This window comes from Phalaenopsis equestris, unplaced genomic scaffold (genome assembly GCF_001263595.1).
Source record: "Phalaenopsis equestris unplaced genomic scaffold, ASM126359v1 Scaffold001081, whole genome shotgun sequence".
NCBI lineage: Eukaryota > Viridiplantae > Streptophyta > Magnoliopsida > Asparagales > Orchidaceae > Phalaenopsis > Phalaenopsis equestris.
In genome coordinates, this window is record NW_018165520.1 from 1174576 (window position 1) to 1189787 (window position 15212).

Sequence of the window (15212 nt, forward strand, 5' to 3'; positions counted from 1 at the left end):
GAAAATCTCAATGTTCACTTCTTTGATGAAATGTGCAAGACCAACAGGCACAACACGTGCTAATAAGAAAATAATAGAAAAGGTTATACTAAAACATTATGCAATTGAATTGGTAGCAAAAAACCAAATTCATTTTTCTAAATTTTTATTAAATTTTTCGTGTTTATTCTTCATAATGATAAGAATATTAAGATGTCAACATACTAAGGATGAGAGGAAAAAAATAATTCATCATAATGTTTATTCTAATGACGAACCACTGAGTTATGAGGGTAGTGGAAACTTTTAAATGGTTTAGCGTGACTTGGACTACTTGTAAATGTTGCTTTGGAAATGAGAGAGAATTATGATAATAAATTTTATTTGATACCTTACTCCAATATAGTCTCCGTACTTCATATTTTTAATTAACTTAACGTTCTAAATTTGAGGCTCACACCGAGACACGGATAGAAAATAATTCAATACCCAATTGTGTAACTTCACACACACACCCCCGCGCGTGCTCACATATAGTTATACATACAATGAAAGAAAAAAAAAAGTAATTCTTACAACTTATATCGCCAATATGAAAATTGCATCGCACCGTGAAAACACAAACATTTCACATAAAGATGAACACATTAACTTGAGTACATAAATCATGAAGAGTAAAAGAATGTGAGATTCTATAAGAGTATTAAACTAGAGTAAGAAAATGTGAGATTCTATAAGAATATGTTATGAGGGCGCCTAGCCTAAGAGCAAATTTGTCTTTTGTATGCCTAAAGGCAATTTAGGGCCCATTTAGGGCAGCTTATAAATGCGGCGGCGTTTTTGAAATGCCGCCTAACAGTTTGGTTTGAGCGTTTTTGAAAACGCTGTCTGTCGCGTTTGGGTTTTTTACACTGAACGCAGGTCACAGATCGAACCGCGGGCCGCGTTTCAGGATAAGCTGCTTATCCTGAAACGTATAAGCTGCCCCAAGCAAACCCTTAGTTTATTATTAATAATAATATTATTATTATTATTATTGGGTATAAATATGTTTGTTATGTCAAGGGTTAGGTTTATGCATGACATTGAGTTGTGAGTCTTAGATCTAGGATTTGAGAGAAATTTCTTATCTCTCGAATTGTACACTCTTATCTTTTGTATTTGTGTGAGTTGTTTGGCTTATTGCAATAAAAATTTATGTTTGCCCTAATTTCTATGAAAATCTGTATGAATTTCTACATCAAATCGTAACAAATTGATATCAGAACATAAATCTTGGTGGGATAGTAGCAAAGAAAGTTGATGAACTAGAAGGAAAGGTAGAGCTATCTGATCGGGATGGAAAAAAGGTTCGCTACCCTGGAGGACAGATTTCTTCTATTGAAAGGCGAATAAATAATGGATTTGAAGGCATAGGAGAAATATGGGAGATGATGAAAAAGCTCATGGTAATCCAATCCAAGGTCGTGCCAACCGCTCTAGTTGAAAACTCTAACCAAAGTTTGATCAAAGAATCCTTGGCCAGGTCAAAAGGGAAGAAGACTGAGCGAAAAGACAATAAAGAAGACATCATCTACCTACAAGAGTGACAAGCTAATGAAGGAGACTTCAGACAGAGGGAGATGAGCCGAAAATTGGAAAAGGGGTGGTGGAAGGGGCACAAAACAGTATGATGAAGGAAGAAAGGAATCGGGGTGAGATATGCCTATGGTTGCAAGAAGAAGTTTCACCTTAGATACATTGGGCGAAATTCCGGAGGGATGGAAAGTTGCGGTGAAGATGCTAGGGTCAGAAAACTGAAGATGTCAATCTTCGAGAGGGAATACGTACATGGGTGTGTGTACCGAGCAGAGCGATACGTTGTTGTGAATGGGTTAGATGGGGAGGAGAAACTCATGGCAGCAAAATTGTGTTTGGAGGGGAAAGCTACAGCATGGTTTCAGTGGAGGGATGCTAGATACCTGATTCGTTCGTGAGATGAATTTAACGATTGTTTGTCAAAATATTTCTGAGCCATCCAGGAAGGAGCTATTCCATGTCTTGACTCGGGAGGGGACGACCATGGAATATAAAGAGAGATTTCCACTATTGTCGAGACGACTGTGGGGGATTTTGAAGTAGGGCTAGAGAAGTTCATGAAGGGCGTAAAGCCCACGGGGATTGAGGGAGATAATGGAGTTAGCCCAAATGGTGGAAGACAAGAACCAGAAGAAGAAAGCCAACATGAGAAACAAAGATGGAGCGTCGTACGGAAAAGTTGCAACCAAGCCAATGCCAAAATTTCAAACTTTTGAAGTCCAGAGGAAGACTGCACGAGACACGAAAAATGAACCATAACTGGAAGCAATACCCAAGCACCTTACAGAGGCAGAGATCCGGGAGAAGGCATCAATGGGTTATGTTTTGGGTGTGATGAGAAGTTCACTCCAGGATACCATTGCAAGCATCAAAGATTAGAAGTTCTCATAGTGCGAGACGAGGAAGCAGAGAATGAAGAAATAAAAACTGTTGTGGGGGAGGAGGAATACTCTCATTTTTTCCTCACCTTGAGGGCAAGGTGTTCAGGGGAGGGGGCAGTATTGTTACAAGGGAGTCTAGCCTAAGGCCAAATTTGTCTATGCTTAAGAGCAATTTAATCTTTTATTATTAATATTATTGGGTATAAATATGCTTGTTATGTCTACGGTTAAATTATGTATAAGATATAAATATACTTGTTATGTCTAAGGTTAGGTTTATGCATGAGATTGAGTTGTGAGTCTTAGATTTAGAGTTCAGGAGAGATTTCCTACCTCTCGAACTTTAGGAGTTGAGAGAAATCGCTTACCTCTCGAATAGTAGACGCTTATCTTTTGTATTTGTGTGAGCTGCTTGGACTATTGAAATAAGAGTTTATGTTTGTCCCAATTTCAACGAAAATCTGAGTGAATTTCTACGTCAAATCACAACAGAATATTGGGCTTGTGTGTGTGTGTGTGTGTGTGTGGAACATGCAGCTACAAATGAAATTATGGCAAGCTAATTAGAACAATAGCATACTGGCATGCCTTAACTTCAACAATCATGTAATAACAAACCAATTCTAACATTAATAAGGAGACATAACCAAAGCAGGTATTAAGATCTAGAGTAATACCCAGCTAGTAAGCTCTTTAACAACAAGCTTGCAAACATCTCGTATAGCCAGAAGAATTGCAAGGTATGCACCAACATAAACAGCATTTGATGAGCTCTCGTACAAACTTTTAAATACCTGACCAACATTATCAGCAACAGAAAGAGGCATAAAATAAACACATGATATGTCTTTGTATTCCATTTAAGATGATAAAAAAATATTACAAACCTTTTGTGCAACAGCCAAGGCGGCCTCATCCTTGCTAACACATCTAAGTAATATATCAGGAACCTCAGCAATAACTCCCTAAATAAGTTTAAGCAAATGAATTGAACCAAGTGAAACTATCAAAAAAGCACACACAAAGCAATCATACGAAATGAAAATTTGACTCAGAAATGTGGAAAATATAAACCTGAATATCAGCGTCTCGGGAATCCTTCGCAATTAAGGCGTCCAACTAAACAATGAAGACTTTCCAAAATAAGAAAGCTAAAAAGTTTATGACCATTGAAATTAAATAATAGATAAAGATAACAGAATGAAATCAGGTCCAAGCAATTTAGGAAACAACTTAGAAAATGCCACAATTGCCACACCATTAAGAGCCACTTATTCTGTAAATACCAGACTGACAACTATTTTCATTGGCAAGAGGAAGTATTTCAACATTTAGATAGTTTTAAAAATGAATAAAAAAAGGAAAAAAAAAAGCAAATCCATCCTTCCATCAAGCATGAATCTCACATAGACTACCCCTGCCCCGTCCCCAGGTCTAATTAATTTAGGAAGAAACTTAGAAAATGGCAACAATTGCCACACCATTAAGAGCCAAATTATCAATGTTCTTACCAGAATGACAATTATTTTCATTGGCAAGAGAAAGTATTTCAACATTTAAATAGTTCTAAGAATTAAAAAAGGTAGAAAAAAAGTCCTTCCATCAAGCATGAATCTCACAGAGGTCCCCACCGCTCCGCCTTGTAATTTTTCTGTTCTTTGACATGTATTCTTTCATGAAACCATAAAATCAGACAAATTGAACAAGCACGTACTTTCAGGAAGCGGTCACCCATCTAGAATATTTTTTTCCAAAGCAATGCAACTAACTGTTGTAGTTGCATAATATAAATTTTAGTTATTATCGCATGCAAAGATGTTTATGATAATTGTTTACTTATTCTACCTCACACAAAAACACTAGAAAAAATAGTTTCAACAGTGAACAAAAAAACATTAGGATTGAACGATTTTAAACAAATAAGGATGCCAAAAAAGTACAATTAGTCAGATGTTTAATAACAACGGCAATTCGGTAAGTTGGAAATTAATCAATTAGAAACTTCTTCATGGCATTTAAATTAGGGTGCATAATGGAAACTTCTTCATGGCATTTAAATTAGGGTGTATAATAGAGGAAATAAAGGATGCTAAAACATTAGTTGATTAAATTCATATAGTTCATGTAAATAATATCCACAGCTGAAGGTTACATTTGCCAAGATTTATAAAATAAGGTTATGATAAGAATTATCTTGCACCTTCTGAGCAACAAGTTGGTATTTCTCTAGAGCATCCCCAGTTGTTAATAATGCCTCGGATAATGTAGCTCCAGATCGCTCTGTTCCCTGAGCTGCAGGTGTCGGTGGCAAGACCACACCCCATTCCTACAAACATACTATGCATATTGATCAGAATGAATCTTAAGGTTAAGCATCTTAGGAAAAAAGGTGCTAGGATGCTAACTTTCGCAACTGACGATGGTTCCACTATTAGCAAATCTGCAGAGGTTGCAACAGAGGTCGTGGCAGAAGGAAAAGACGTAGGAATGGAATTGATTTCAGAACTTGGCTGGACAACACCATCACTTGTGCCAGGATGAGTAGAAGACAATATATATTTAGTACAATCAATCAGTTGATAATAGCTGTGTGCACGCACATACAATGAGGAAAATAAAATGAATAGGTTGAAGAAGATAACCTAAGATGCAATGAGCCACGGTCAGGCTCTTCAGAAAGTGTATCCAAAGATTGAGCAACTGAGCTAAAACTAGGAGCCACTTGTGGATTTGGATAAATGCTAGGATTTAATTGACCCAAAGCTGAACCATAACCACGAGGTGTAGTACTTAAGGAATTACCGCTCGAGATGGCTGGGCCACTAGGAGCCACAGAAGTGCTCTGGCTAGACTGATTTTGCCATATACTCCTGATGAAGTCCTGCAAAAAAGTGCACATGAAATTTGAAGTCAGATTTAAACTAAGTGCTAGCATGAATGTAACCAGAAAGGACAAGAATAGTTACATCATAAACCCTCTGTTGAGCAACAGAAAGACGCCCAGGCTTAGGACGAAGAGCTTCAGGTACCTGAGCAAACGGACCTTGAGAATAGGCACCGGCATCATAATATGCAGAACCAGCAGACTCCCTCTGTTTCCTAATTGCAGCAAATGATGGACCTATAGTTGCATCTATAAGCTCTGCTGCCTGTTAAAGCCCAATGATGCATCAACAACATTCATATACTGCTACTCAATAGCACATTAAGAATGCACAGATTTGATAAAATGATGATTTCATGACAACAAAAAATTACTCTCAACTCGCCAACAAGAAAGGCCCATTAATTTTCAATCCAGATTATTATTTCAAGATTCTGTTAACGTGAAATTTCTATGTGTAGATATGGTTATAAACAAAGATACAGATAACAAGGTAGCCTAAATCCTTTAGGTGGGACAGAAAATTAAAATCCTTGTGTATCCACCAAAATGATTGATTCTGGAAAATGGAACAAAGCTTATGCTCAAGAATCAATAAGCAACCAATGCTAAGTAAATGAAGTTCTTCAGCTATATATGCAAAAACTAAACTGAGAAGGAGAATAAATTCAGTACTAACCAGAATTGCAGGTGCTAAACAGAAGAATAAAACCATATATTGCATAAATGCACCGCAAATTGGGAAGCTGTAAGGATACAAACTTGTATGGGAACAGTTTAATGCACAGGGAGCAGCAAGAATACGCTTCTGGATCCTAAATTACCTCCAATAGGTTCTCTGTTTTCCCACCTAAGTTGTAGATTTCTTGGGGTGATTGATTACTCTCCTTTTACCTGTTTTATTTCTTGAGACAATTGAGGCTACACATTCCAGTCAGAATTTTCCTATCATGGAAAATAAATTTAGAGAGGAATAAGTGGGCTCACGGTGTTAGGAAAGGGAGAAAAGGCCAGGCCAAGTGCTGCCTATGGGATTATACCAACCAGATATTTTGGGCTAACACATCAAAATATAATGTATGAAAGGCCACGCATCAAAGGCTTGTGAATTTGAGTGATATTTTAGTTTAGTTGTCTATTGCTTTCCTGTATATCTGGTTGAAACCTTCTGCTTGTACGTGCTTCTTGAAGTCATTGGAGACTAAGTTTTAACTGAAAACACAATAGACAGCTATTGGCTAAGCTTTGTAATCTTCTTTATTCTTGGGGACGTTCGAGTCTTATATAGTTCAGTTATAAAAATACTACAAGGAAAAAACTGGTGATAAGAAACCAACTAAAGTGAACCCTGAAATTCATATCAGTAAGCTTGAATAAAACTTATAACGAGTCTATAAAAGTCCGGCAATCAAAAAGTACTGTCCAACAAACAAATTCCAATAAAATTGGATATTATGACAAAAAATAAGGCACATTCAATCACCTTTTCATATGCTACATTCTCAATCATTGCACAGCCAAGGTCAAGATGATCATTTGACAAAATCTGCACAACCTGTTCTATACGTTCACTGCTCACATTTCCAGAAAGTAGACTGCGAAGATTATTAGACAAAGCAATGCGAAGAGGTTCCTGAAATATGGAGTAAAATTTATTTCACACAAACCTGGAACCTAAAAACATATGAAGATTCAAATAAACTATAAACTTGAATGAAACTAATGACCTTGCAAGTGACATGGGCTAAACTTCCGGCTAAAGTTCCAACCATCAAATGTGCAGCACGTGATATAACATTGTCATCAGATTCCATAGCATAGTCCTGTAATCAATGTCGAGTGGATAAGAAATGAATACTTTACCCAATCCATGAAGATGTTTATAGGAATATTGGATTCAGACCTTCAAAACAAGTTCCTTAGTAGTACGGCTTGCTATAGTAACACTACGCTGAATAACAGGTGCTACTATATCTTTGATGGCTCTATCCATTGCAACTTGTATGATTCTGATGACAATTTAATCAAGACAATCAAATACATGAACATGACAAATATTAAAAAAATTCGTATGAGAAAAAAAATTAAATAGAGTGGCACCTCTGAAATTGCAACTGTGAGCCCATCGAACTAAGCTTCGGATTGATGTTTATGTAAGAATCGGAATTGGGTATTATTGTCAAAAGCTGCATGTTACAAAAGAATTCCATCAATATTTTCCAATGACTTTGCATGATTAAAATGCACTGTATATTCAAACCTGGCTAAGAGAAAATGGAGAGTGTGATGGCGTGACTTGAGGCAAACCCTGAACAGGTCGTTCTGGAACCATTAAACCCCCAACTTTCTCGTCATCAACCATGGTGCTTGACACAAGGTGGAGAGAAGCAGTATACTACATCCAACAAATACATTACCATGGTTAACTCAGCAAATAGGTAAAAAATTTTAAAAAAATCACAAATTGGTAAGAAAAATATATTTAAAACCTGATTCAATGCATTTTGATGGTTAGCTGCGTTAGATGTGTTATTAGCCTCTTGGTGCAGTTCTGCTTGATTCATAGAAGGTACAATTCCAGAATTAACATCAGCAATTATTGGTGCTTGGGGTGCAGTAACATCCTTATTTGAAAAGTCAGGATTTGCTTCTGCATCGCGAACCCTGTCTTTCAGTAGAGAAGTTGGTTTAACATCTTTCATATCGACAGCCAGATTCTTAAATAATACCTGCAATAGTAAAGCACATCAGATATGGAAAAAAAAAATTAGAAACAGAAGCAAAAACACAAATTACAAGCATGGACAGTTATTTATCTTAGTTAATACCTCAATATCAAATTTAAGGTTCATCTTGAGGCTTGGCAGATTGTAGATCTCAGCAAGTAAACTAAGAATGCCCATTGTCCATGGATTTGGAGGTTGATATGCCAAACTGTTTTGACATGGTTCAAGAATCTGCAATGACTTCCTACCTTGTGTATTATGAAAATACAAATATTAACCTCTGTGTAAATCAAACTTTGGGGACATCATACCTTTGATGTGAATGGAATAACTGCAATCATTAACCCCTTTTCATAAGCCTAGAAAATGAGTAGGACAAATGAGAAAAAGAAGGAATAAAATGCATTTTCAGTCAGTAAATATCAAAACAAAGGCATCATAATCATATCATTTCCAAAAAAACCCCAAAACACGTCAGAGAATAACTAGCACTAGCCAAATAAAGGAGCAGCCTTTGTTTCTTATTAACAAAGATGTCACCAAACCAAAAAAGAATGAAAATTTCTAAAATCCTTCGGCCCTTCCAAGTACAAATAGAGAAATAAAATAACTACAAACATGCAATTTCAAACCATGATAGTCTCATCACTCAATAAAGTGATAAAAGTGCAACTGACAAATCTTACTTTTTATATAACGTTAAACTAAAAAATATTCTGCCAATCTCAATAAAATATATCAACAACAAGAAAATAAAGTAATTTCCAATATGCATAGCCCAATACTAATTCCTCCCCCACCTCAATCTCTCATTTTTACAAATCAGATTAAAGAACTTATTTGAAATTATAAATATCAAACTGAAGTTTCATAGAAATTGTTTGATAATGCTCTGAAGATAGTTATCAATGAAGCATAAATTCTTCTAAAGGATGGATTATCAATATTCTACACATGATTTCACTTGGATACCCAGACCAACATATCCAAATAGATTGGAAGCACTGCATGAAGTGCCAATTTTAAATTTTATAGTTGAATAACTGTATTCAAGGTGCGTCATTTTAAGAACTTTGAATAAGATAGCAATCTCCTAGGATTCTTGGAATCTTACCATTTTTATGTAATATAAGTGCTTAGTAAACAGGTTTGTGCCTTTATAGAGGTGTAAATGTATGGTTGACTTCCCTATTAAAAAGGAGGGGTCAGGATAGCTACATATAGAAGGCATAAAGATAACTCCTACAAAGAAAATCACAATTAATATTACCTCTTCAAATTTCAAGAATTTTTTTTTAAAAAAAACCTTAATTTTACATGCAAACAATTTCCTAATTAATTTAGCATATATGTCTTCATAGACATAAAAATGCATACATATTTTTCTTCAAATAAACCGTCAGCATCACCCCAACAAACATACCTATTTGAAGTTGACTTGTTACGCCTCATTATCCATTTACTCGATAAATGATGCTCAAGGTGTTGAACACATTTTTCATAATCTTTGTATGCAACTTCAATGTTGTCTTTGGTCTAACTCATTTTCTACCAATTTGCACCTACACCCCCCCATTCAAAAAATGGCCCCCCAACTATTTATAAGTAAAGATGTAAATGAACCAATGCTCTTGATGAACGGCTCGATATCGGCTCAATTAATACTTGATCAAGAGTTTGAAGATTCTCTTAAAACTAGAAGGTTACATGAATCAAATTGGAACATAATCCAACTCGTTTCTTAATGTTCACGCGCAAGTTCAATAACTTCTTAACTGCTCCATCCTTATATGATATATTATTTAAATATAAATATACTTACTAAATTTTATTTAATTATATATTTAATAGTACTATATTATAATTTATTATCAATGTGCATATAAACTTAATACATTTTTTTCTTTTTTTTAATGAACTAGTTTGTTAGTACTTATCTATACTATTTGATTACAAGAAAGAATACTTACAACTTATATATTATTTTATTTATATGGTATATATTAATTAAATGCTAATTTGAAATTTACTTGTTTAATTAGATTTGTGTCGAGCAAGTCTACTATGGAAGCTATACATTTATTGAGAGATTTGATGGAGAAGTTCAGAGACAATAATGAGGATCCACATTTGATTTTTATTGATTTAGAAAAAGTTTATGATAAGATTCCAAGAGATATCCTCTGGAGAGTTGTTGAGAAGAAAGGTGCTGATATGACTTATATTCAAGTCATTAAAGATATGTATACTAGAGTTGTTACTTGTGTTCAACCCAAAGAGGATTGACCAAATATTTTCCTATTTTTGTTGGATTACATCAGGGATCGACTTTAAGCCCATATCATTTTTGTTTTAGTTATGGATGGTCTTACTGGAGGATGTAGGAGGATGTACCTTGGTGTATGCTTATTGCTGATGATATCCTTCTTGTGGATATGACGTGAGAAAAAGCTCAAAAAAACTTGAATTATGGAGGTCTACATTGAAGTCTAAAGGCCTTCATTTGAGTAGAACTAAAACTAAATACATGAAATGTAATTTTCGTCGTAATAACTTTAGTAACAAAAGTGTAACTTTGGGTGATCAAATTATTAAAAGGTGTGAACGATTTAGATATCTCGGGTCTGTTGTTCAAAGTGATGGTGATATAGATGGGGATGTTAGTAGTAGAATTCAAGTTGGTTGGTTGAAGTGAAGGAATGCTTCGGGCCATTTGTGTGATAAAAAAGTACCGCTTAGACTAAAAGTAAAACTTTATAAGATGGTGGTGAGACCTGCAATGCTCTATGGTGTTGAATGTTGGCCTTTAAAAGAGAAGCATAATAATAAGTTAAGTGTTACCAAGATGAGAATGATTAGGCGGATGAGAATGATTAGGATTAGGCGGATTAGTGGCTTTACACTTAGAGACAAAATGAGAAATGAATATATCCATGATAGGGGGTTGGTGTAGCTCCACTGACGGACAAAATTAGATAGAGTCGTCTTAGATGGTTTGGTCACATTAAACGTCGACCATCTGATGATCCGATTAAAAGAGTAGATGTTTTCGTTTCGGCTTATGTTAAGAAAGGCAGAGGTAGACCTAGGAAGACTTGGGCTTATTGTATAAAAAAGATCTTAGAAATGAAAATATGACTGAAAATATGACACTAAATAAGACCCAATGTAGAAAAAGGATTCATGTAGTCGACCCCACATAGTGGAATTCAGGCTTTGTTGTTGTTGTTGTTGTTGTTGTACGCGTTTAATTAGATTTGTGAAATCATTTATTATAAACTTTATATAAAAAATCAAACACTCATTTGAATTTTATATTGTTCACTATATCAAAAATTTACTACAAGTATAATTTTTTATTTTATATAAAAAATCAATTACTCATTCAAATTTTTAGCTTATTAAAAAAGGGGCATTTACATACATACCACAAAATTCTTATATACTAGCATATAGAACACCTAAACCCACACATTTCTATACACCACTCAAATCTTTGACATCACATAAAATATCATGACAAACGAAATATCATGATCACTAACTTTTTAAAAGTCCAATACAATGCATAGGCTTTTACTATCAAGTGTTATAAACATAAATATCAAATTTTAGGTGTCAGCTATATAAATGCATAAGAGCGGTGTGGTGTATGTAATTTTTTGTTAATTTAAAAAGATAAGTGCAAATCAAATATAATCATTAAAAAAAATTAAGCAAACCAGGTATGAACATATATGTGCAAGCTCAGCACAAGCACAAGCTCGAATTGAAGATTAACAACTCATGATTCTACTAAGCCATGTCCAATCAATGACATACTCAACTAAGATCAACACAATTACAGACCTGTTAATGAGGAGTCATTTTAGTTCAAAATATGGAAAACGTCGGAGTTATCTCCAAACTCTTTAAGCAAGAATAAAAAAAAGCCTCGTCAACTAAACTGATCAAAGTTGAAGTTAATGGTGTTAAAAATGAAATAATTTAAGAAAATATAATTTCTTTTTTAACTTTTAACAAATCTAATTTTCTACTTACCTTATTTACTCATGTGTAATGCTAATTTAATCATGTGGGTTACTTTATTATATTATACTGAAATACAATGACTTTAACTTTTTTGTTACAATGGAGTCAAATTAGCAAATATGTCAAATGAAAACTTTCTTGTTACAATGGAGTCAAATTAGCAAATATGTCAAACAAAAACTACTTAATACAAAAAAAAAAAAAACTCACTCACTTTGCAACCTGCACGATCTCAATCCACTATTGTTATTGAGAAAGTTATCTAATGTACACAAAAAAGAAGATCAGTGTGCAATTAGATTTCACTAAAAAAACTAAAGAAGGAAATACATTTTCTTAAGATGTCTCCATTTTTAATACCACTAACTTCAATTTATGTTAGTATAGATGTGGGAGTAACTTGGGCCCAATTTAAAGAGTCAAAGGAATAAATCAAACCTTTTTTATAGTTTGAAACTAAAATAGCCCCTCATAAATAGTCATGAGACTCTCTCTTTCTGTGTTTGTGTGCATGCATGTGTGGGCGTGGAGGTGTGAATTGGTGGGATTTCAAACTGCCTAAATATAATTATATCCTAGCTTTTTTTAGATAGGACGTATCACAATTTTGCCCATTAACTTAATAGTGAAATAAATAATGATGCTCCATTACCAGAAGAGATCATGTTTTGCAAAGTTTGCCCCAAAACAGCATTTAATTATGAGTTATCCACAACCAAAAGCTGAAATTAACAAACATTTTAATTTGCAACACCATTACCACCACAAGGGCTGTAAATGAACCAATGCACTCAATGAACAACTCGAACTCAGCTCGACGCAAGCTCTAAGTCCAATCTATAGTATACTCGGCTCGACTATGCTCGATTACAGCCCTAACCACCACCCAGCATCATCAAATTGGCCAAAAGGCATTTACAGAACACCACTGGTTTATTTTTCATGCGTAGAAAAGTGATACAGGGGTAATCTAAAGATCAAAAACCAAGGAGCAAAGTGAGAAATAAAGAGTAAATATAAAAGAATAAAAACGGTGCACTACAAAAAGATATTAACAAATGCAGCATAAGCATGAAAAGAAATTAAGCGTATGATTATAACCATCAGTTTGTGACCCTCCTCCCAATTATTTAAACATTGGCAACAATGAAAATATGTCAATAAAAAAATCACCAAATCCATAAAAAACGCATTACACTGGTAAAGTTCACACAGAACTAATTACCTCTATAATTAACACTTTGGGGTCCAATTCTTTAGCCCGTAAAACTTGGTTCCGACCAATTGTGAACTTTCCAAGCCAACTACCAAGATTTTTCAACAAGGACCGTTCCTCTGAACTTGATTTTATAAGATCTGATCTTAATAATACCTGAATAGGATCAATTTTTTAAAAATAAGGACTTCTTGATTAAGAAAAAATAACAATTACGTAAAGTAGAAAACAGAAAATGTACAACCTTGCAGTTCTCATAAGTAGCTTTAACAATTTCCTTATTCAGGGTCTTTGAGTTAACTTTATCTAAGAATTTTAGATACAAATCATGAAAATTTGGCTCAATACTTGCTCTGCAAATGATAACGCAACTGTGAATCACTCTGCAGAGAATATTAAAGAAAGAATATGGAAAGGAATAACATTAAACTTAGTTTTGTTAACAAAGCTACTACCTCTTCATCACCATATACTGTGCAAACCAGGGATAATACTGCTCTTTAAGAACTTCAGTAAATTCTTTTGCTTTTGCTTCCATATTTGCAGTAGAAATATTATTAACAATGAATAAAATTTTGTCCTGAACTTCTGATGCAGGGGCCTGAATCGAAATGAAAAGAAAGATTAAAAGAGAAAAGATGACGGAAGAGAGAGAATGTAGTCAAATGGTGCCTCAAGCAGTAGAGGCCACATGATGCCAGCTTCGTGTAAAAATGATATAAGCAGAAGCTTTGCATTGAAATTTCAATTTAAAATGTCTCTGATTGTTAAAGAAAAAACAGAAATGAAGAATGCCTGGTAATATGATTACTTCCATTGGTGTATCTCTCTGTTCAGCTGCTGCGACAAGCGTTTCAATGTTCAAAGCAGCCCCAAATCCTGTGTTTTGAGAGGGTTGCCGAAGCACAACTATAAGGCAGGTCAATCACAGAAATTAATATGAAAAGCATATTTTGGTATTTAAGCATACTGCTTTGAAACAGTATCATTTGTCCAGTATATCTATAGAAGAGTATATCGTGAAATACAAGCTTTTCCAACAATAAAATAAGTAATTTAATCACCAGAAGTTGCCATGTTGCGGGGAGGACGTAGAAAAGCAGGAGAAGGTGAAGCAGTAGTTGCAGAACCAGCCAAATGCTGAGAAGATGGAGGTTGAGGTTGAGGTTGAGGTTGAGATGCTGTCAACTATTCACGTAAAAAATGGAAATTTGAAATCAAATCAAGGGATCTCATACAATAAAAGATAGAAAGACAAAATAAAGCCAAAATGCACACAGGCTGAAGGCAAACTACCTTAGGGTTTGTGACAGATTCTCCTGATGAAGACAAGGAAGAAGGTTGCCCGGGATTAGATAGAATAGGCTTGGCATAGCTTACAGGATTTGGAGTAGGTTTGAGTCTGTCCCCGAGAAAACCTTGATGCCTAAGCTGTGGTTGCATCTGCTGAAAAGGAGGAGGCTGTTGCCCAAACTGCTGAGTAGAGCTGGAACCAATTAGCGGCCATGAACCCTCAATTGCCTATACTTCCAAATAAATTAAACAAAAAATTTTAGATTCAGAAACTACAAGAACAAGAACACTGCTAACAAAGAAAGTGGTTTTCATGCACAAACATATACGCTAACAAGCGCACACTAGCATGCATATGGTGTAACAATAAACTAATTGTTGCAGGTCCTTCCTATAATTACTATTTATCTCCGTGATGTAGAAACACTATTGTAGGTAGCCATGTTCCTATATAAGTGAAACATAAACAAAAGAAGTTCACATAGCAATCATATCAGAAGCTCAATTACACAAAGGCGTGCATCTAATTATAAGTTCATAAAAAAGAGGGGAAAAAAGACAATATATGGTCAAAATCCCCTTAAAATCAATACATTGGGTTAAAGGGAAGCCAACTAAACAGA

General features: G+C 34.8%; 1 protein-coding gene across 2 annotated transcripts in view; it reads right to left on the bottom strand.

Annotated features, from left to right (window-relative positions):
* Positions 1-15212, bottom strand: part of LOC110033031 (CCR4-NOT transcription complex subunit 1) — a 67670-nt gene that overhangs the window by 27097 nt on the left and 25361 nt on the right. The window contains exons 15-35 of one of the 2 annotated variants that reach the window (XM_020736875.1): positions 14593-14817; positions 14361-14484; positions 14108-14175; positions 13752-13897; positions 13541-13649; positions 13306-13452; positions 8360-8407; positions 8151-8279; positions 7812-8051; positions 7583-7717; positions 7423-7508; positions 7226-7331; positions 7050-7145; positions 6806-6955; positions 5405-5587; positions 5081-5319; positions 4844-4964; positions 4639-4764; positions 3513-3557; positions 3326-3403; positions 3116-3232 (exon numbers count right to left, since the gene is read on the bottom strand). In XM_020736875.1, the coding sequence (XP_020592534.1) occupies positions 3116-3232; positions 3326-3403; positions 3513-3557; positions 4639-4764; positions 4844-4964; positions 5081-5319; positions 5405-5587; positions 6806-6955; positions 7050-7145; positions 7226-7331; positions 7423-7508; positions 7583-7717; positions 7812-8051; positions 8151-8279; positions 8360-8407; positions 13306-13452; positions 13541-13649; positions 13752-13897; positions 14108-14175; positions 14361-14484; positions 14593-14817 (2718 nt within the window). Of the gene's footprint in view, positions 1-3115; positions 3233-3325; positions 3404-3512; positions 3558-4638; positions 4765-4843; positions 4965-5080; positions 5320-5404; positions 5588-6805; positions 6956-7049; positions 7146-7225; positions 7332-7422; positions 7509-7582; positions 7718-7811; positions 8052-8150; positions 8280-8359; positions 8408-13305; positions 13453-13540; positions 13650-13751; positions 13898-14107; positions 14206-14360; positions 14485-14592; positions 14818-15212 lie in introns of both variants that reach the window. The other variant, XM_020736873.1, reaches the window with a different exon arrangement.